Source organism: Oryx dammah, unplaced genomic scaffold, assembly GCF_014754425.2.
Source record: "Oryx dammah isolate SB20612 unplaced genomic scaffold, SCBI_Odam_1.1 HiC_scaffold_11081, whole genome shotgun sequence".
NCBI classification, from domain to species: Eukaryota; Metazoa; Chordata; class Mammalia; order Artiodactyla; family Bovidae; genus Oryx; species Oryx dammah.
The window spans coordinates 288,062-310,471 of record NW_024080475.1 but is presented as its reverse complement, the minus strand read 5'-3'; the positions used below and the strand labels follow the sequence as shown (position 1 = coordinate 310,471).

General features: G+C 42.7%; 1 protein-coding gene across 1 annotated transcript in view; it reads left to right on the top strand.

The window, feature by feature from the left end:
- Positions 1–639: 639 nt before the first annotated feature.
- The window catches only part of LOC120860529 (neuronal membrane glycoprotein M6-a), a 251,228-nt gene continuing 229,457 nt past the window's right edge, over positions 640–22,410 (top strand). The window contains exon 1 of the mRNA XM_040236350.1: positions 640–696. Within this exon, the coding sequence (XP_040092284.1) occupies positions 693–696 (4 nt within the window). The 5' untranslated portion in view covers positions 640–692. The remainder of the gene's footprint in view (positions 697–22,410) is intronic.

Genomic DNA, 22,410 nt, shown 5'->3' with positions numbered 1-22,410 from the left:
CAGTTGGCAAGCCCAGTGCTTTTCCAGCAGCATCTACTGGTCCTTGCACTGAGTCATTTATTTTCCAGGTGACTTTTGCATATTGTGATGTGTGTGTGGTGGGGAGGGACTTTACAGCCTTGCCAGGTTATAGAAACGAACATATGTAACATAGAAGAAAGAAGAGAGATATAAATTCATGAGAATTTTCTCTTCCTGTTACCTTAACATTGTTATTAAGGGAAAAACTAGTATATTGAAAGCAAGAGAAGATTTTTAGGGAAATCATCCTATCAAACTCCTCTGGAATCAGCTTTCCTGGTTAGGGTTTCCAGGTTACGGGTTATGATCTTGGCTACCAGGTCATCCGTGTGCCCCGAGACGGGGCGAGCGTGTAATGTGTATTCAACGTATTCCAGGGGGAGGTGTTTGCAAGTGGCCGGCCAAGTGGACGTGATCAGGGCGGGAAAGGGGGCCGGGTAGGGGAGCGGCGGGAACCTCGAGGCCACAGCCAGTTGTCCGCCGAGCAGGTGGGAAGAGGGAGGGGTCTGCGCGGCCGCCGGGTGCCAGGAGCCCCGGGAGCCGGCTCCGCTGGGAGGGGCGAGGCTGTCACTCGCGCGGCGCGGAGCAGGAGAGGCGCGCGGAGCTCTCGGGCCCGCGCTGCGTCGGCCGCCAGCGCTTGGAGGGGCCGCCGGGCAGCGGGACGCGGCGCCATGGGTGAGTGTGCAGCCCGCGGGGCGCCCCGGGGCTCGGCCTCGGGAAGAAAGCGGGTGTCGGCCGGCCGGCCTGGGATTGCACACCTCCCCCCAACAGCCTGTGGACTTTTCTCCGGGAGCCAGGCGGCGGGAACGGGGTGGCACTCGGAGGTGGGCGCCGGGGGAGGACCGCGGTCCAGAGGGGGTCGCCGCGGGGGGCGCAGAGTTCGAGGCTTGGGGGGCTGTCCCCACGTGCGCCCCAGGAGCAAGCTGAGACGGGGCGCGGGGAGTGGGGACTTCGCGCAACTTCCACTCGCACGGGTTTGCGTGCTGGAAGGTGCCGGGGCAGGGCGAGGAGGGACACTTTCCAGCCTCCGCCTCCACCGAGTGCCATCGTTGCGCAAAAGGCTGCAAGTTGAGGCTGAAGGCTGACCTGCCTCGGGGTGAGACGGGCCAGTGGGAGTGGGGTGCGACCCGGTCCAGGTCCCAGGGCGCTGGGGTGCGCGCGCGCTGCTCCGCTCAAGTTTGTAGACCGACTGCCCCCCGCCCCCGCTTCCGCTTTGGAGTTTAGGGGCGGCACCTGGGTGTGAGTGGCTGGGGTGGGGGAACCCGGTGCGGGGACCGGTGCCGGAGGAGGTGGCGTCCCGGGAGAAGAGCTCGGAGCCGCGCGCGGGGCGCGGAGGGCTGGAACCACGCATCCCGCAGGCGCGGTCCAAGGAGCCGCCGGCGCGGCCGCTTTTCGTGCTGATTAGGGATCGGCGGGCAGCCCGGACTGACCCTTCAGTGCTAGTGTTCTCGTTTCTTCTCGGCCAAGTCCATTACGCCCCTCCCCCGGCCTCTCCCTTGTCCTTTGTTGTGAGGGATTTCTTCCAGAGTGAAGGAGGCCTTGGAGATTGACGTGCTCGGGTGGAAATTCCTAAGTTCCCACAGGCTCGAGGGGTAGGGGTGCTCTGACTGCTAATCGGTGGAGTTTATAGACGCTGGCCAACTTAGAAGAAAGGAGGACAGAGAAAGCTGAGGACATTTTTGCCTATGAATGTTAATTGTGGTCAAGACATTCATAGTCTGTTGCATGACTCTGGAAAAGTTTTAAAAAGTCCTATTTTTAAGGGCCTGTGAATAAACTAGTCTTGCAAATGATCTGCAGCATGAGCTGTCTTTAAAAAGTTTTCTGAAACAGAAGGAAAATGTTCCATTTAAAAGGGAAAGATAAAACACTTTTTCCCCCAAGCATGGCAGAATGAATTTCAGGCTCTTTCTTTCTTTTGTTGTACATGGTCATATAAACTCTTCTTAGAATAACACATAGGAAAAGCTCTCATAAATGGAAAAACCAACATAATTGACTTTCAGTGAAGTAATCTATTCACTTCACTGAAAGCGTAAGATGCTATTTTGTATACTGCATAAAGCCTCCAGGAAGAGTGACCTTAAGCTTGAGTGGACTATCTATCCAAGGGTAAGGTGCACATAATTTTGAAGTTAATTATTTCCCCAGCTTGCGTTTCCGAACTATAATGAAGAAGGTAGGTCTTGGCTTTTACCTCAACAAATTAGACAGGATCTCAGGTTACAGCAGAGTGTTCTCCTGGAGAGGAGGTGAGGTTAGCCCCTGAACCCCTCTGATCAGACTGGGTTTGGTCTCTGACTCTTAGAACTTCTCTATCCTACCTGTAAACTGACAGCTGAAATTTGTCTGTTCCTTTTTCTGCCATAAATGGACTGCGTTTTCTTACTGTGACTGAGGTCACTAAAAGCTCATGGAGCTGTCAGATGGCGAGTAGGAAAGAGTGGGTTGAGGAAGCTGGTGAGAACCCAGCGGGCCGGGCGGTAGAAGAAAGGACGAATGGGTGGTCTGGGAGTGAGGGTCTGAGGCCAGAGCTCAGGACAGAGACCCAGACGCGCAGTCCACACATAGCAAGAGCCCTGGAAGGAGGGGCGGGCAACATGAGAGAAGGAAGGAAGGAAATCTGTTCAGAAACGAGAGAGAAAACACTTGGTCACTTAAGGTCATCTTTCTCCTCATCTTTTAATTCACTTGTGAAAAGCACAGAACTTCATTACTTTGCACTTCTTTTATTTAGAGGTAGTAGGGGGGTGAGGATTTAGCATTGGAGTCCAAATTGCTAGGATATGGGGGAAAGCAGTGTAGCTGAATGCCTGACTGTGCCAGCAGGGTAAGTCCATCTTTTCCTGGTGTTATGACAACTGAAATGTATCATTTCAAGAAAGGAAGATGGTGCTGTGGGGGTGAATATAGCCATCAATTCTTGCTTGACTCAGAAGAAGAAATCCATTGTCTAGCATCATGGAAGAATGAAAGTAATTGGTTAATCAAAATATTCTGAATAATTGATAGTTATATGTATAATGCACAAGGCTATTTCTCAAAAAAAAACAAAAAACAAGTTATTTGCTAAGCAGGCAAATTGAGGTTTAGTATCCCTTGCTTCCTCCTTTTATTTTATTTTCTCAGTGATGCCTTCAGCTTATCAAGGTATGCAATGGGCTTCCTCTCTGCCCCCAAGTTTTGCTCTGCACAAAAGATATGATGAAATATTTCATACTGAAAAAGTATGGGACTGACTCATCGGTAAGAATATTTATTTTTTAGCTGCAAGGTTGACTTGAACCTGCACAGTCACTAATTATGAAATTGCAGGCTCTGGTGTGAGACAGGTGGGGGAATATTTTAAATTTCTCCTCTCACCGCATCACTCAGTGTTCCTTGTTGTATTTAAAAAGTGGTGTTGAACATTATACAGAAGATATTATGGAAAGTTTCATGGAGGGAGTGACTCTGAACCTGGTGATGCTTGAAGGGATGTGAAGGATTTAGGAAGGAGACAGGTATTCCACGTAGAGTAATGGATCCCTGAGAAGAGCCGAAAGAATTTCAGGGAGCAATAAGACACGATTGACAGAATGGGTTGGCAGGATGAGACTTGATTTTGGATAGCCTTCAAAAGCAACTTGAGGAATTTAGAGTGTATATAATAGGAAAGAGGAAATCATGGAATATTCTTGAGTAGAGAGGAATTGTAGTGAAATTAGTGTTTGAGGAAGACAAATTGAGCAGTGTTGTTTAAGATAAAGGATAAATTAGGGCAGAACCAGTTGTCTCAGTAATCCTGAAGTGTTATGGTCCATGTCTAGTTCAGTTGCGGTGAAATAGTAGCACTAATGGAAATGGAGAAAGAAAGATGGATGAATGATATTTCTAATTAAAAGTCTAAAATTAGGAAATTAAGTGATAAAGAGGAGATTGAATAAGAAGCATTTTCTGGAGATTTGAAACCTTGAGGATTGGGGATATAGTAGATCCCTTGATAGAGTTTTTAAAGAATAAAACAGATGGTTTATTTTCCAGATGCTTTGGACAGAAGATAAATTTTGTTTTTGAGATGTCAATTAAATGGTGATGGCTAAACATGTTAACACATATGTCAGTAAATTGGAAACATACAGTGAGAAATTAATCAGAGCATAAGAGTAAGAAGGAAAATAAAGGTTAGAAGGTCACCAACCTTTGGTGAGCAGTAAATCCATGTAATAAATTACCTGTTTGGAGGTGAACAGGTATGTGGAGGGCTGGTTGAGGGAAAGGGAAGGAGGAAAAACACTATCTGCAAGAAGAGAAATATCAACCACCTTACATGTTCAGTGCCCTGAAATTAGAACAGTGAAGCGTGACATCCTAACTTGCAGTGTTAGATCTAGGAGTCCACGAATTTTGACAAGAGGAGAACATCAGACAGAAATATTTTGATGTTGTTCGGTTTCCGTAAAAAGGATCTTGGTTAAGGATCTGAAAATTATTTGCAAATTTAAGCCAAGAATAATGACATGTGGTATCATCTCGAATTCATACTTTTTTTTCTTCAGGAAAGTATGACCCCCTAGAAGTAGTTATGAACAAGGTACAGAGAGGCAGGATTTGAAGTCGGAGAAGCAAATGATAATCTTTAGGTGGATTATGCAGACGTTAGGGATCCTGTTTTTTCTTTTGTTTGATGAAGGGTCGTTCATGATTCTATACATTTGTGTAGCTCAGATCTTGATTTAATAATAATTAGTAATAATTAATAAAAACATGTAAAAAGATAAGCTTGAGCTATTTCCATGAAACAAACCAAGAATATTTTAAAGATGCTAAACGACTAGTTGAAACTTTTTAAGAGTCAGTTGGCCTCTAGTATATTACATGCTTTTCTGTGCTAAGTCACTTCAGTCATGTCCAACTCTTTGCGACTCTATGGACTGTAGCCCACCACAGGAGCCCAGAGGACTGTAGGCTCCTCTGTCCATGGGATTTCCCTGGCAGGAATTCTGGAGTGGGTTGCCCTGCCCTCCTCCAGGGGATCTTCCCAACCCAGGGATTGAACCTGTGTCTCTTATGTCTCCTGCATTGACAGGTGAGTTCTTTACCACTAGTGGGACTCCAACACGGTGGCCATCTGATGTGAAGAACTGACTCACTGGAAAAGACCCTGATGCTGGGAAAGATTGAAGGTGGGAGGAGAAGGGGACGACAGAGGATGAGATGGTTGGATGGCATCACTGACTCAATGGACATGGGTTTGAGTAAACTCTGGAAGCTGGTGATGGACAGGGAAGCCTGGTTTGCTGCAGTTCATGGGGTCACAAAGAGTTGGACACAACTGAGCGACTGGACTGAGCTGAACTGAACCACCTGCGAAGCCCGCTAGTATGTTATATGCCCTGCTGCTGCTGCTGCTGCTAAGCCACTTCAGTCATGTCCGACTCTGTGTGACCACATAGACGGCAGCCCACCAGGCTCCCCCGTCCCTGGGATTCTCCAGGCAAGAACACTGGAGTGGGTTGCCATTTCCGTCTCCAATGCATGAAAGTGAAAAGTGAAAGTGAAGTCGCTCAGTTGTTTCCAACTCTTAGCCACCCCATGGACTGCAGCCCACCAGGCTTCTCTGTCCATGGGATTTTCTAGGCAAGAGTACTGGAGTGGGGTGCCACCACCTTCTCCCTAGAAGATTATAAAAGTTTGATCCTGAGCAGAGAAAGATAAACTAATATTTTGGTTATCTTTGCTGCATACCATGTATCCTTATAACTAGTGAATTAAAACAATTTGTTATTATCTCTATGGTTCTGTGGACTTTACTGCTGAGCAGTTCTTATCTGAGGTCTCCTGTCTTGCAGTTCAGTATATGCCGAGGGTCAGGCATCTGAAGACTTGATTGGGCTGGTCGCTTAAAGCGGCTCCCACCTGTAGCTGACGGTGGATGCTCGCTACAGGTTGGGAGTTCAGGTGGGGCTGCCTGCAAGTGGCTTGGACTTTTCGCAGCATGGTGGCTGGGTTCCAAGGGGGTACATCCCTGGAAAAGTGTTCTAGGAAAAAACCTAGGCAGAAGCTGCAAGACCTCTATAAGCTGCAAGACCTCCTAGAACGTCGTAGGTTCTAGAGCACCACTTCTGCTGCATGCTAATGCTCACAGAAATCATTGGGGATAGTCAGAGTCAAGGGAGGAGCATGCCTGTTCAAGGAGAGAAGGACCTGAGGGAGCCAGCTGCTTGAGCTCATTCCTAAAAGAGATGCCTGATAGATGTGTTTCACAATAGAGACATCATCAGGTTGACCTCTGAAAATTTGATCTTTTATTTTAAAAACTTTTTAATTGGAGGATAATTGCTTTACAATATTATGTTGATTTCTGCCACGTATCATCATGAATCAGCGATAGGTATACATATACCTCCTTCCTCTTGAATCTCCCTCCCACTTCCCACCCCATCTGACTGTCACAGAGCACCAGGTTTGAGTTCCCTGTGTCATACAGCAAATTTCTGAATCACATATGATAAAGGATCGACGCTTTCGTGAAAACTGTAAAGACATCCAGATAGTCACACTAGTTTCACAGGAAAACATTTGAGTGTGGAAATTCATGCCTGGGTGGAAGTGTGTTAGTAAAGTGCTGGGGTAAGCTCTGCTCAGAATAATTTCAAATATAATCAGTTGGTATTTCTTTATTTTAATTTCAATTTGAAGTTTCTAAGGCTATTGTAAATTACTGTTTATTTTACTTAAGTTGGAGTTTGTCATAAATTGAAATGTATAAATCCTTTATTCAATATCTTCTTGTCACACTAAACTAAATGTTTTGTAGTGAACAGTTCAGAAGGTTGCTTTATTTTTCAAGAATGTGTTGACTGTATGAAATACGCAGTTGGTATGGTGCAACTAAAAATAAGTATAGTCTTAACTATCACTTTTTTTGAAAGATACATTTCTAAATTAAATATGTAACTTTTAGCTTATTAAAACTTTAAGTGTAAGTCTCATTTTACTATTTTTAATTGGAAAGAGAGCTGACATTTATGGTTACAAAAATATAGGTCTTTCTCCTTAGATGATTGAAAAACAAAGAAAAAATAGGGTAAATGAGATGGGTTTAAAGTCAAGGACAGAATTAGTTTCAACCTAGAAACTTAGAGGCCTTAAAAAAGAATTAGATTCTGATGGTTGCAACCTGACTGATTTGAGGTCATTCTATTTTCGACTGTTTGACAAGAGGTGAGGGAATGAGGATAGATAATCCGAAGCCACATACTCTGTCCCCAGTTCTCATGACATGGCAGACAGACAGAACTACATCTCAACAGGAGTTAAAGGCCTGACCTGTATAACCGATAGGACTGGAAGAGTGCCTGAGGAATTCAGAAGGTAAGATGACATGGAATTAAATTCTTCTTTAGTTTGTTAAGACAACCTGTCAGAATAGTCACTCACTACTTTGTCTACAATATTTGAGATGACCCAAACTCTATAATGATGGTAAAATCACTATCTCTGGCTGTTTCTGTAAGACATCTTGTTCTAGAGCCTCTAAGGCTATTGACTGAATAGAATAACTTGGAAAATATGCTAAGTACCGGTTTGTGGGTCCCACTGCCAAGATTTGAGATCAGAAAGTTTGGGCTTGAGAGGTGGACCTGCAGTTCTCACATGAGGTTCAACCAGTGTTGAGGATGAAGCCTGGAGAACTAGCTCTTCCAGAAGCTTCCGTCCCCCATCAAGCTGGCTGAGCCCCGTGCTGCTGCCTTTCCTGGGCCTTGCTGAGACTCAGCCTAAGTCTCTGTTGAGCTCCTCTGTCCATCCTACCAGTCACGTCTCAGCCTGGAGAGCACCAGTTTACGGTAACTCTCCCCCAGAAAATAACTGATGATCTCCTGTCTCAGGATTTCAAGTGTTACTTGCTGCTGCTGCTACTGCTAAGTCGCTTCAGTCGTGTCCGACTCTGTGCGACCCCATAGACAGCAGCCCACCAGGCTCCCCTGGGATTCTCCAGGTAAGAACACTGGAGTGGGTTGCCATTTCCTTCTCCAATGCATCAAAGTGAAAAGTGAAAGTGAAGTCGCTCAGCTGTGTCCGACCCTCAGCGACCCCATGGACTGCAGCCCATCAGGCTCCCCTGTCCCTGGGATTCTCCAGGCAGGAGTACTGGAGTGGGGTGCCATTGCCTTCTCTGTCAAGCGTTACCTATGTGCACATAAATCTGGGTCCATGTGCTCAAGGGTCAGCTATGTCCACCCAGCTGCCCCCCTTGCAGGCTTCAATCTCAACGCCTGCAAAATGGAATTCTCCTTCCTGAGTCTGGCTGGCTCCCTCCTCTCTTCCTTTGCCCTCTTCCTTCTCTTTATTTTTCTTGATGACTCCAGTATGCCTGGCCTTGTTGAGTGGATGTCATCACACGTCTGAAAGCCCACACTGTCTCGTCCTGTGTCCTCACCTGCTCCAGCCTCGATGTGGGTGGTTTTCCCACTGCCAGTCACCTCCCCTCTTTGGTCTCCTCCCAAATCACCCCACATGATGATCCAAACAACCCATGCCAGCACGGTTCTTCTTGCCCCACTGGTCCTCTCCAGCTTCACCTCCTGCTATCCTCTGTCATGCACTGTATGCTTAACTGTCTTATGGAAAAACCTGAACGCACTGTTTGGCCAATCTAATGATACACAGTAATGTATTTATTTTAATGGACATTTTCAGTTATTGAGATAAGTCAGCTGTCTACTTCAGTCTAAATTTGAAGCACAAATAACGAACGTTGGATACTAAGGGGGTTTTCTGCAGTCTTGCTTCAGGTTTCCTATGAAACAGTACAAAAAGAACAGAAATTCATAATGAGATGCTACGTATATCTTTGTATGACAAAGATCAGTTATTGTCACTGTTTGATAGATTCTTTCCTTCCAAAAGAAAAATTTACAAAGAAGAATATAATGTTGTTTGTTAATTATAGATGAGAAATTAAACTCAGGGTGAGAAGTCTCTAAAGAAAAATCCAGAGCAACTATTAATATAAGGGCACAATTTTTAAGTAATTGGTTCCTTAGGAATAAATGAAGTAGAGATCACTACTGAGTGTTATTATTTAGTTTCAACCATTTCTCAGCATTACCTTAATAAAATTCCTTTTATATAACATGATACATACATCCTGTTTAACTGGGAGGTAAGTAAAGTGATAACTAAACTCAAAGGAGGTAAAACAATTTAAAAATACCAATGAAAATCAGAAGATTGCTTTTTGGCAGGAAAGCTATGACAAACCTAGACAGTGTATTAAAAAGCAAAGACATCACTTTGCTGACAAAGCTCTGTATAGTCTCAGCTATGGTCTTTCTTGAAGTCATGTATGGATGTGAGAGCTGGACCATAAAGAAGGCTGAGTGACAAAGAGGTGATGCTTTTGAACTATGGTGCTAGAGTCCCCTGGACTGCAAGATTAAACCAGTCCATCTTAAAGGAAATCTACCCTGAATATTCATTAGAAAGACTGATGCTGAAGCTGAAGCTCCAATACCTTGGCCACCTGATGCGAACAGCTGACTCTTTGGAAAAGACCCTGATGCTGGGAGAGATTGAGGGCAGGAGGAGAAGGAGGTGACAGAGGATGAGATGGTTGGATGGCATCACTGATTCAATGGACATGAACTTGGGCAAACTCTGGGAGATGGTGAGGTACAGGAAAGCCTGGAGTACTGCAGTCCATGGAGTTGGAAAGAGTTGGACATGATTTGGCAACTGAACCATAACAACAACCTCATTGCCTCATATTAAAATTATCATTATCACAGAATCATTGTACCTAAGGCCACCATGGAACAACAGACTGGTTCCAAATAGGAAAAGGAGGACGTCAAGGCTGTATATTGTCACCCTGCTTATTTAACTTATATGCAGAGTACATCATGAGAAGCGCTGGACTGGAAGAAACACAAGCTGGAATCAAGATTGCCGGGAGAAATATCAATAACCTCAGATATGCAGATGACACCACCTTTATGGCAGAAAGTGAAGAGGAGCTAAAAAGCCTCTTGATTAAAGTGAAAGAGGAGAGCAAAAAAGTTGGCTTAAAACTCAACAGAAAATGAAGATCATGGCATCTGGTCCCATCACTTCATAGGAAATAGATGGGGAAACGGTAGAAACAGTGTCAGACTTTATTTTGGGGGGCTCCAAAATCACTGCAGATGGTGATTGCAGCCATGAAATTAAAAGACACTTACTCCTTGGAAGAAAAGTTATGACCAACCTAGATAGCATATTCAAAAGCAGAGACATTACTTTGCCGACTAAGGTCCGTCTAGTCAAGGCTATGGTTTTTCCTGTGGTCATGTATGGATGTGAGAGTTGGACTGTGAAGAAGGCTGAGCACTGAAGAATTGATGCTTTTGAACTGTGGTGTTGGAGAAGACTCTTGAGAGTCCCTTGGATTGCAAGGAGATCCAACCAGTCCATTCTGAAGGAGATCAGCCCTGGGATTTCTTTGGAGGGAATGATGCTAAAGCTGAAATTCCAGTACTTTGGCCACCTCATGAGAAGAGTTGACTCATTGGAAAAGACTCTGATGCTGGGAGGGATTGAGGGCAGGAGGAGAAGGGGATGACAGAGGATAAGATGGCTGGATGGCATCACAGACTCGATGGATGGGAGTCTGAGTGAACTCCGGGAGATGGTGATGGACAGGGAAGCCTGGCATGCTGCGATTCGTGGGGTCGCAAAGAGTCGGACACGACTGAGTGACTGAACTGAACTGAACTGAAGGGCACCAACACTTCCATAGTAAAATAATGCTCTATATTATATACTTGAAGTTACTAGAGAGTAGATATTAAGCTTGTCACCATGGAAAAAGAGGTAACTTTGTGAGGTGATGGATGTGTTAATTAACTTAATCATGGTCATCATTCACAATGTTTATCTATATCACCATGTTAAATACACACACACACATATGTATATATACAAGTTTGTCAATTATACCTCATCAAAGCTGAAAAAATTTAAGAAAGTAAAAAACTAAAAAGAGTACTCCTTCCAATACCAGCAGCCTCTCAGGTGTATTTTAATATTGATTGGACCAAGCATGCTCACCCTTCTACACATCATGACAGCAAAAGATGACTAAAGCCCAGATTCTCATTTCTGCTTAAAAAGTACTTGCATATCAATTGGGAGATACAAAAGTCACACGCGTAGAAAACCATCCAAGAATTTGAGAAAATTAGATAATGGAGATCTGGACTAATGTAATGACTGCTAAAGCCATCGGTCCAGAATGGAAGAGACCCATGGAGGCCGCATTCATCCAGGGAGGTTTTCTGAATGCGGGACCCTGGGCGTGTGTGATTCTGTCAGAAGGAGGGGTGGAGGTGTGGCCAGAGCCAAGGAGGTGGGCTGAGCGTGCTCGGGGCCCACCTGAGTCTGCTTCCCCGCTCTGGCTCTCTGCTATGAATTTTTCCCCCTCCCCTCATGACCTCTGGACTGGGACGTGGGGTGCCACCCTCATGGAAGTCTGCCTCTTTGATGTTCAGGGTATTTGTCTGCTTCGCTCTCTGACTGACTGCTGCAGCTGACTGACTTCCTGCCACTCCTGTTCCTTTGTAGAACACGTCGTCAGCTCTTCTGTGATGTCCCCCAGATCTCATGAGTGTTTTCAACCCTTTCGGGATTAGTCATTTCCCCCCTCCCCACCCTCCCTTGACACACACAGGTTCTCATAACTCACGCCTGGATTTTGTTGTTAAGTGGGATTTGCTGAGTGTCTAAATTAAAACCAGTCTTGCTACAGCATCAGTAACAATGCAAGACTCCGGAGGGTGTGATTCCCATTGTACCCTCTGAGGGCTTCCGATCATGGAGAACACCTGAGAATGGTGCCCAGCAGTGGGCGAAGCAGGGTCTGCTGGTCACAGCATCTCACCCTCTGCCCCTCACTCTGGCACTCCACCTCTAAACTCACTCATTGTCCTCTGAGCCCTGGCTACCTCATTTGATTTCCCTCTGCACTAGCCCATCATTGTCGTTGAGTCGCTAAGTTGTGTCCGATTCTTTGTGACCTCATGGACTGTAGCACACCAGGCTCCTCTGTCCTCCACTATCTCCAGGAGTTTGCTCAAATTTATGTCCCTTGAGTCAGGTGATGTTATTTAACCATCTCATCCTCTGCTGCCCGCTTCTCCTTTTGCCTTCAGTCTTTCCCAAGCATCAGTGTCTTTTCCAGGGAGCTGATTCTCTGCATCAGGTGCCCAAAGTATTGGAGCTTCAGCCTTAGCATAAGCATCATTACTCCTCTTCCATTCAGTCACGGCCCAGAACCCCAAGCACCCTTTTGCAAATGTTCTTTTGTCCAAGAACCTGGATCACTGCAGCATAGGTGGAAGTCTTCATATAAGGATTGAGAAAATGGTTCTAATGCAAGAGCATGCAACTGTAGCCTTTCAGCCAGGGAGCGATAGGGAAATTATCAGATTTAGTTACAGATGTAGCAGAAAGGAAGGAATCAGAAGAGATAATGAGAAGAGAAACTTTCTGTTAGAATACCAACCGGAAGGTGGTATTCTGATGAGAGAGAGAACAGAAGCTATCAAGAACAAACATAAACAAACTGAAAATATTCTCAATTCAGGCAATTGCTAATGAACTAAACTTCATATATCCCACATCAATAAGTATAAGGATGATCTGATATGACTTAGGTCAGCCCAAGGGATTCAGGATTGCTGTGTGGATCTACCTGTCCAGAGGAATGCTCTGTTAGTTCCTGCTACCCAGGTGGTCCTCCCTAGAAACTGTGCAAGATGGCAAACTTTCCGGATGAAAGAGTGTTTTACTAAGAGTATGCAGTTAGATTCCCTCCCCAGAAAATAGAACCTTAAAACAAGCTCTTAAGATCCGGTTTCCCATTGACTGTGTGATATAATCAGACATTTATAAAAATTTGACTCAGAGATGTTAGGACATCCACTTAATTATGAATGAAATAATTCACTGTATTTAATTACAGATTATAACTTAGTGGACAATTATGCTATTCAAATTAAGTTGACAATTAAAAAATTGAAACTTTTGATACCAAAGAATGTGATAAGTAATGATAATGAGAGGATTTAAAAGTTTTTTAAATCCCTAAATATTTAGCATTATGCAATATTGTCTCCTTTTTTCATATCTTTATACTTATTGTGCATGATATGAGATGAAGGGCAGAGAAGAAAGATCCTTTTTCTTAACACCTTAAGTTTCACATTCTGACCTGTAGGCTGCACTAATTCTGGGCCTTTTTTCTATTTCCTTTCTTTTTTTTTTTTTTTTGCCACTCTGTTTTTTCCTTTTTTTTTTTTTTTTTTGCTTTACTTTGGCTTTTAAAGTTCAAAATGATGAATCTTTTTTATTATTTTAAAACATTATTTATTTTATTTTTAATTAATTTTTGTTGATGTATTGTTGCTTTACAATGTTGTATTAGTTTCTACTGTACAGCAAAGTGAATCAGCCACAGATGTACATATATCCCCTCCCTTTGAATCTTTGAAGAAGACTGTATCCTTGAGGTTGAAAGACTCATTCAGTTCTCTCCCATCTTCTGTGTAAGGGACTGACCCAAAGCAACATAGTTAAAATGAAACACTATATAATTAAAGAGTTCTGGATAGGTGGATTTCCAAAGACTAACTGGGTGTCTGTAAGGATGTCTTGTCATTTTCTACTGCGGCTTTCTCCATATGTGGAGCTCCATGTGGGCGAAACTCTGGGTGCAGGTGTGTTCAGGCAGTGTGTTTCTACCTCTGACTGCTCAGCAGCACCAGCAGACTTGACCCTGATCCTTCAGTTCTTGTGCAGATGGCAGAATTGAGGTGCAAGTAGCTGTTTGCCCTCAGGTCCAGCTTGTCCTTCTGTTTTCTTGGTCACTGGCTTGCTTCTTCCATCCCAGTGGCTGTAGCTCACTGTTTATTTACTGGGTGTTCAGTATGAGAAGACATCTCGTCTTTGATCACTGACAACAGATTAGAGCAGTGAGCATGCCCATCACGGCATTGGGTGTAATCTTTGGCTGTTAGGCTCTTGGCTCGTCTGCTGCACTTTACTGTCTTGAGGTTTGAGAAATCTGACTGCTTTGTTGGTTGTTGTTTTCCTATTCTTATTAACACTTGCCAAACCTTTTGTCATGCAGCTTTAGAACCATGACAGCTTCTAGGTCAAATTTCAGTTTTGATCCCTGCATCTTTAGAAGTAAAACTAAGAACTAAAATAGCCATTTCCTCTCAGTGATTGCCATGGGTGCTGATTAAGCTGCGTGCTGGTTGTTGGAGTCATAGCAACAAGTCCTGCTTACTATCTTTTAAGAATCTCAATTAAGTTTCTTTAGTCTTTGAATATCTAACTACAGAAAAGTCTAATTTCCTAGGGAAAATGAATATTCTTTCCTTGGAGAACAACACCATAGAGTTAATTAAGCATTCCTTTCCAAGGTTTATTTGTGTACTAAGCTTGAAATTATTTGCACTCCTTTTTTCTCCTATTTTTTTCTTCCAGCTTTCATAATTAGGCTTTCAGTGGACTTAATCTTTTAATTTTAAAATGATTAAGTGCCAAGTTGTTGGGTACCATTGCTTGGGTTACAAAGACAAACATATCCAGCAATAACAAGAAGTTCATTGAACTTGCTACAATGACGGCAAATACTCAGGTTTTATTTTCAACAAAGACTCAGGACATTTTGCACTTGACCGTGCTATCTTGAGAAGAGCTATAATTATTTTATTTTTCTAGGTGAGTAATTAATTTTTGGTATTAAATTCTACTATGATATAAAATATGAGTAGAGAATTTTTTTCTTTTTTTACAAGTCATATATATTTGTAATTTCTCCCGACATAAGGACTCTTTTAGAGGCATATAAAGTTTAAACTTCTCCCAAATGGGTTAATGGTGAGGAAAAAAGTTTATGTTATTTTACTTTTGAAATCAACTTGAATAGAATTTTATATTCTCCAATTCATTAATTTCTAAGTGAATCTGAATAAATAAACTTTCGTGGCAAATTCATGGCACTTTTTTGCATTTTTTAATTTAGAGAAGTCTGTTTTCAGTTCCTGGAGTCACTGCTTTGGAAAGGTGATCTGAACTCCCTGAGCTTCAGTTAGTTATTTTATTTGTTATTTGTAGACGGAATAATAACACTCTGGACTACCTGAAGTTCAGAAGAATAAATGACGCAATCTATTAAAATAAAGGGCTTCCCTGGTGGCTCAGTGGTAAAGAATCTGCCTGCCAAAGCAGGAGACACAGGTTTGATCCCTGGTCAGGAAGATCCCCTGGAGAAGGAAATGGCAACTCACTCCGGTATTCTTGACTGGGACATCCATGGACAGAGGAACCTGGCAGGCTACAGTCCATGGGGTCGCAAAAGAGTCAGACAGGACTGAGTGACTAAACAACAACAACAGGTTAAAATAATTTAACAATGTCAGACTAGGAGATAATACTCAATACGTATAAACATACGTGAGTGTGTACATACACACACATACATGAAACTGTGAAAGTAAGTTTGTCTTACCAAGTCTTTAGTCGTAATTTTTTTAAGTCTATCATACAAGAAACTGTGGATGAAAGAAAGTGAAAGTCAGAGTTGCTCAGTCGTGTCCGACTCTTTGCGACCCCATGGACTGTAGTCCATGGAATTCTCCAGGCCAGAATACTATAGTGGGTAGCCTGTCCCTTCCCCATCAGATCTTCCTGGCACAGGAATTGAATCGGAGTCTCCTGCATTGCAGGCGAATTATTTACCATCTGACCTATCAGGGAAGCCCTTGGTCTTATTTTTCAAAACCAATGCACAGTGTGGTCATATGTTTTCTTAGTGATAAACTGATTGGCTATGGCTTTTATGGATAGGATATAGTATTAGGAATAAGCTAGAGTAAAGATTAAGACATTGCTCCAAAGATGTCTAGGGATGATCTTAAAAATCAGAACATGTGAAGTCCGTCTGTATAGAATGCATTCATCAAGCAAATTTTAAACCCCTCATTCCAAGATATTATTAAAGCGCAATAAGGCTTTTATTGTTTATTTTAAATTCAAAGCATTGCAGTAAGTTGCTTATTTTATTTAATAACACTTGGCACTCTCAAGAGAGAATACTAAATAAAATACTACCAACACTTGGTTTTATGTGGATATTATTTTTGGGGGCTCCAGAATCACTGCAGATGGTGACTGCAGCCATGAAATTAAAAGATGCTTACTCCTTGGAAGAAAAGTTATGACCAACCTAGATAGCATATTCAAAAGCAGAGACATTACTTTGCCGACTAAGGTCCGTCTAGTCAAGGCTATGGTTTTTCCTGTGGTCATGTATGGATGTGAGAGTTGGACTGTGAAGAAGGCTGAGCACCGAAGAATTGATGCTTTTGAACTGTGGTGTTGGAGAAGACTCTTGAGAGTCCCTTGGACTGCAAGGAGATCCAACCAGTCCATTCTGAAGGAGATCAACCCTGGGATTTCTTTGGAAGGAATGATGCTAAAGCTGAAACTCCAGTACTTTGGCCACCTCCATTCTTTTTTGTTTGTTTGTTTTGTTTTGTAAGTCTAGGTACTTCTGCTTGTTGGCCATGCAGATTGTGTAACGTGGTGGTGTTCTCTGAGCTGTAGCTTCTCATTGTGGCTATTCTGCATTACTCATAGGGTCACAATGATGAGAAGAAGTGGTGGGTTCTATGTGAATGCCTCGTCCCTGACTTGTGGCAGGATTTGGTCAATGGAGCTTACTACCACATTACCCTTCTTTCTACCTATACACAGTCAAGCCTTTTTAATAGTTGGTGCTCCTTGTTGTAAACCTTTACTTACTGAGTTTGTGTGGTACATACCTCTGGTTCTGAATTGCAATGTCCTACTATAACATTTGGTTTATTTAATTACTTGCAGTAAACAAAAGGATGTTTTTGACATAAGAAATTAGTTTGAGAGACATCATATTATAAACCACAGACAGTGAGTTAGAAACTTAAGTAAAAAACCCCCAAACTGGTGAAAAGCAGAAGTGTAAAGTATCTTAAGATGATTTATTAAAATTGGATGACTGAATTAAAAAGTCTAAATCACTGAATTTTCTAATGTGAATAGCCTGTTTTAATTCTTAGTGCATGTGAGGGCTTCAAAGCAACTGTTATCATGGTTTTGGAAAGAAACATCTTCTAATACCTCAGTGAATGAATCAGAATCATTTTAAATTACCTCAGCACCTTTTATACAGAAATCAGTTTAGTATGGTTTTTGCATAGTTCATTTTCCAGATAGACAACTAATAAAGTACTATGACTCTGTGACTCTAATTATATTACTTTATCTTTGACTAATAAATCATTGAATAAAAGTAAACAGCAACCTAAGGTCAAAAGATTAATTAACTAAATAAAAATTGTTTTCATGTGCAGTTTAAGAGTTTAACTATTTCTGAAGAATTGGCTAGAAACTGATAAGAACTGAACCTCTAGAGGCATTAATCAATGCTGAAGAGTTTGGGTTGTGATATTGTTTTTTCATTCATTTACTCACTAAATAAATATTGATTGAAAGATACTGTGTTCCTACTGTGTGCCCGGCAGTCTTCTAGGAGCTGAAAATATAATGATGGTGGAAGTAAACTTGGTTAGTGGTATCACAGATATTCGTGAACTATGGGGGAGAAACACAAGTAGATAAATGCAGCTCAGGCATCAATATTTGACAGGATCCAGTAAAAAAATAACCCTTATTAGTCACTCAAGTTTGGATTGAAGACAAATGCTCTGGGAGATGGAGCTGAAAATGTTAGTTCTTTCGCTACTGACAGCGATCTTGGAGAACAAGATCTTAGCTGGTCTCTCCAAGGGGACATTTTATTTCAGTTTTGCACTGGACAGACTTACTCAGACACAAGCATCGTGGACCAGTGGCCACTTCTCAGCACCTGTCCCCCTGCTAATGTGTTGTGGAGGGGCAGAGAATTCTAGACAAGTATAAAGGCTGACGGTAGGGACCTGGGAGATTGTGGACTTTGGGGAACTCAGTGTAGTAGACTGGTGTATAAAGATAGCACGAAAGGAGCGATGTCTGGAGGAAGACGTGGGGTCCACGTGGCACAGATCTTGGGGTCATGTTGTTTCATTTCAGTTTTATTCTGAGAGCAACGTGGAGCCATTGAGGGTTTTAAACAGGGGTTTGACACAGTCACAGTTGTGCAGGGTGAATCTGAAAGGTACAAAACAGAGTGAAGGGTCTACTCAGCAGGGACTTTTCATGCCGGAAGTCAGAGGCCATGCAGCATGAGGAGGAGCAGTAAGAGCTTGTGTGGTGCAGCTGGGAGACACTTGCTGTTCCATCTCCCTGGCTTCCTCGTAGCCATTCCGTGGCTCATTAGCACTTCCACCAAGAGGGAGGGCACAGGAGCTGAATCAGACCTTCCCAGTGTTCTTTCAGAACCACCATTCTGAGGAATGAGCAGTCTTTTTTTTTTTTAACTTGCAATTAATTGTGGTTTGGGATTAACTGAAAATTCCATTGATTCATCCTGCCCCAAGATCTCATTAGCATGTATGATTGAGTCAGAAATGATTTTAATTATTTACTGGACCCTTTTAATTGACTTATTTTTTCCTGTGATCTACTTCCCTGGTGGCTCAGAGGTAAATCTGCCTGCGGAGGAGACCCAGGTTCAATCCCTGGGTCAGGAAGATTCCCTGGAGAAGGCAATGGCAATCAATTCCAGTATTGCCTGGAGAATTCCATGGACAGAGGAGCCTGGCAGGCTCTAGTCTGTGGGGTCGCAAAGAGTTGGACACAACTGAGCAGCTAACACTTTTTCACTTTCTTTCCTGTGATAGTTTGTAAGCTTTCTGCGTATTTTTGGTCTGATCACATCAATCACGGCTTCAGTGAGACGGGCCCTAAAAACAATAGCAGCACAAGCAGCAAAGCCATGTTCTGAGGTTCTGTGAAGTTCATTTTGGGACTACATGAAAAGGGAAATCGTTCTTGGATCATGCAGGTTTTTCTTTTAAGAGTAAACATTTCCTCATGGGGTAAACTTCGTTGAAGTTGGATTGCTTTAGGTATGAAGACCTGGAGCGGGCACTGCCTAATGGCTCAATAGTCCCAATGTTGTCTAATCTTTCTTTAAATTTTTTAAAAAAACTTTTTACTTTATGTTGGAGTATAGCCAGTGAACAATGTTGTGATAGTTTCAGGTGAACAGCAAAGGGGCTCAGCCATACAAATACATGTATCTGTTCTCCCCCAGACTCCCCTCCCATCCAGGCTGCCACATAACACTGAGCTGCGTTCCATGTGCTGGACAGTAGCTCCTTGTTGGTTATCCATTTTAAATACAGCAGTGTGTACATGTCCCTCCCAGACTCCCTGAGGGTTCTTTACCCATGTTCTTCCCCCGGCCCTCGGCAACCATAAGAGCATTCTGAGTCTCTGAGTCTCTTTCTGTTTTTGTAAATAAGTTCATTCGTATCATTTCATTGTAGATTCCACAGGTAAGGGATGTCATAATGTTTCTCCTTCTCTGACTTACTTCAGTTAATATGACAACCTCTAGATCTGTCCATGTTGCTACAATGGCATTACTTCATTCTTTTTAATGGTTGAGTAATAGTCCCTTGTATGTATGTATGTATATAATCCTTGATGTAACTTTAGAAGCTCCTCTATGCATAAAGTTAAGTCCTGTTAATTTTGCTGTTTAACTGTCTGTTTCTGTGCTTTGCCATCATTTTGAGATGGCTGTTCACTGTTACGTACACATTTTGTCTTCACAGACATTGTATTGGTATCATTAATAGTCAGAGATGGCAGTCGTGTGATAGTCCATTCATTACGCTGTGACTCAGTGTGCACTCCTCTTGTGCATAGCACTATTTACTGCCCTCTGTACCCACCTTATGCGAAGAGTTGGCTCATTGGAAAAGACTCTGATGCTGGGAGGGATTGGGGGCAGGAGGAGAAGGGGACGACAGAGGATGAGATGGCTGGATGGCATCACGGACTCGATGGACGTGAGTCTGAGTGAACTCCGGGAGATGGTGATGGACAGGGAGGCCTGGTGTGCTGCAATTCATGCGGTCGCTGTTACAACCTCACCAGAGCCATGACAGGCTCAGAGAGGTGCACTAGGCCAAAAATAATCCCTGAGTCATGCTTCCGGGGCTTCAGAGAGATGATAACTCTGGCCAATCAGAGGGATGATAAGTGGCCAATAGTAAATACCAGGAAACCCCTGCAGCCAATAAACCCTTGCCAACTCCCCGTCTTTGTTCTAAACTTATAAATACTGCTGAAACTCTGGGCTCGGGGCTCTTGTTCTACTCCACTGTGTTGGATGTGACAGGAGCCCTGGCTCGAGCTAGCAATAAACCCCTTTATGCTTTTGCATTGCTGTGGATGTCTTATTCTCTTAGTTTTGGGGACTCGGACTCTGGGCAAAACAGTTGCAAAGAGTCAGACACGACTGAGCAACTGAACTGAACTGAACTGTACCCAAGGATATTAATATATAAGGATTATAGATATCATTGCCCATGATATTATCAATATTAACAGAGGTAGCTGCTACCCAGCATAGAGAAGGGAATGACTCATTTTCCCTTCATTATCAATGAAGGAAACTTTGGATAAGGGTTTGAAGAATGGAAAGGAGTGTGTCAAACCACAAAAAAAGTGAGAATAAATCAAGCAGAGGTATTAGCATAGTTAAAAAAAAGAAAAAGCCCAGAAACAAAGATAATGGAAGTGTCCTGTATTTTTATTTTCCACTGCGTTATCAGGGAGCAGTCTCTTTAAATATCAGATTATAGAATATAGATAGTTAGATCCTAGAGCTATGCGAGCTATAAATGTTCTTTGGAGATCCTAGCCCCAAACCACTTATTTTGTAGTATAGAGCTTGATGCCAGGAGGCTTGCCCAAAGTGATGCAGCTGATCAGAGGCAGAGCAAGGTCTTCCCGCTGTCATTCAGCCTCTAACCACACTGACTTCCCTAGTGGATACAGGAGAAGCCTGTCTGCTGTTATCTTTGATACCATATTTTCTGTTCCTCTTTGTGAATCCTTGGGCAAGGCTCTGCTCTTGTGAGAACACGGGTGTTTTCAGGGTTGATGGAAACCACAGTTTCGTTTGAGATGTTCTGATACATCCTTGATCAGCACCATTTACCCTATGACATACTTGCCTCTGAAGATAATGTTGAGTGGAGGCTTATGTCTGGAGTGTCCAAAGAAGTATGTATAATCAGCTGAAGATGGTTTTAGTCTCAGTTCAAGATAAAAGCACTTTTGAAGAGTAATGAACTGTTCTGCTTTTTTTCTAGTTTGAACAAAAAATATGTTATGAAGGAAATAGAATTACCACATGAGAGAGATTTTGAGTCTGAGATTCAAGTCCCTGTAGACTTCCAATAAGTAAAGAAAAGCTGTGAAGAAACATTTATACTCATCTTTCAGATGAGCAAAGGGAATAACAGAGGCATCTGTTCTACCCAAGAGGTTTTCATTTACACAGCTACCCATTCAACAGTTGTTGGGCACAGGGATTATACTGAGTATCAGTAATGCAAAGGCCACATTTCTTAGAATATATAGACATGCATACACCGGTTCTGCTTTCTTAAGTTATGGAAGGTTTTAGGGAGATATTTTTTCATTGGCTTTTTTCTGCCTAGGCAGTGTGGATTCCAGATTTGTCTTCAACAAATCCCATGTCATTTTTTAAAAGTTTTGAACTGACAGTTTTCAATAACAGAGATTTCAAAGAAAATTTTAAAGGATTATTGGTAAAGGAGAATAGTTTGCAAGTGAATACGTTCATATTTTAAAATCCCATGTTCAGGATTTTTTTTTTTTTTGCTGTTGTTGTTTCTATCTGTGGATCTTGCTAGAAATAATTACTGGCGTGAACTTAACCGTCATCAAAGATCTTGCATCTTAATGCAGATAAAATGGTTTTGAGCAGATTCTCTGTATGTTTTATCGTTAGTAGCAGTAAGATACACTGGAATATTGTATTGTTTGTGAATGCATTTCCGGCTCAAGAAAGTTTGAAACAAAATTTCTAGAGCTTAGTAGCTGCATCTGATACAAATCTAAAAACATTGTGGCTTTTAAAATAAATTTTAGAGCAAAGCTAGGGTTCTCTGAATGAACTGATGAAGAATAAAGCTTATGCAGGGAATCATAATGTGAAAGGAGGGGAGAATGAATAGTAGCAGCAGGGAGAATTTAGGTCAGTTACAGCGCACGTGACTCTCTCCTGACTGGAAATATTTTTCAAGTAGGGAACAGGGTGCTCGGCTCCTCGCGCCCCCCCCCCCCCCCAGCAGTGTGGCTGTGCTTGTCTTGCCGAGGAAGTAACTCTGTTTC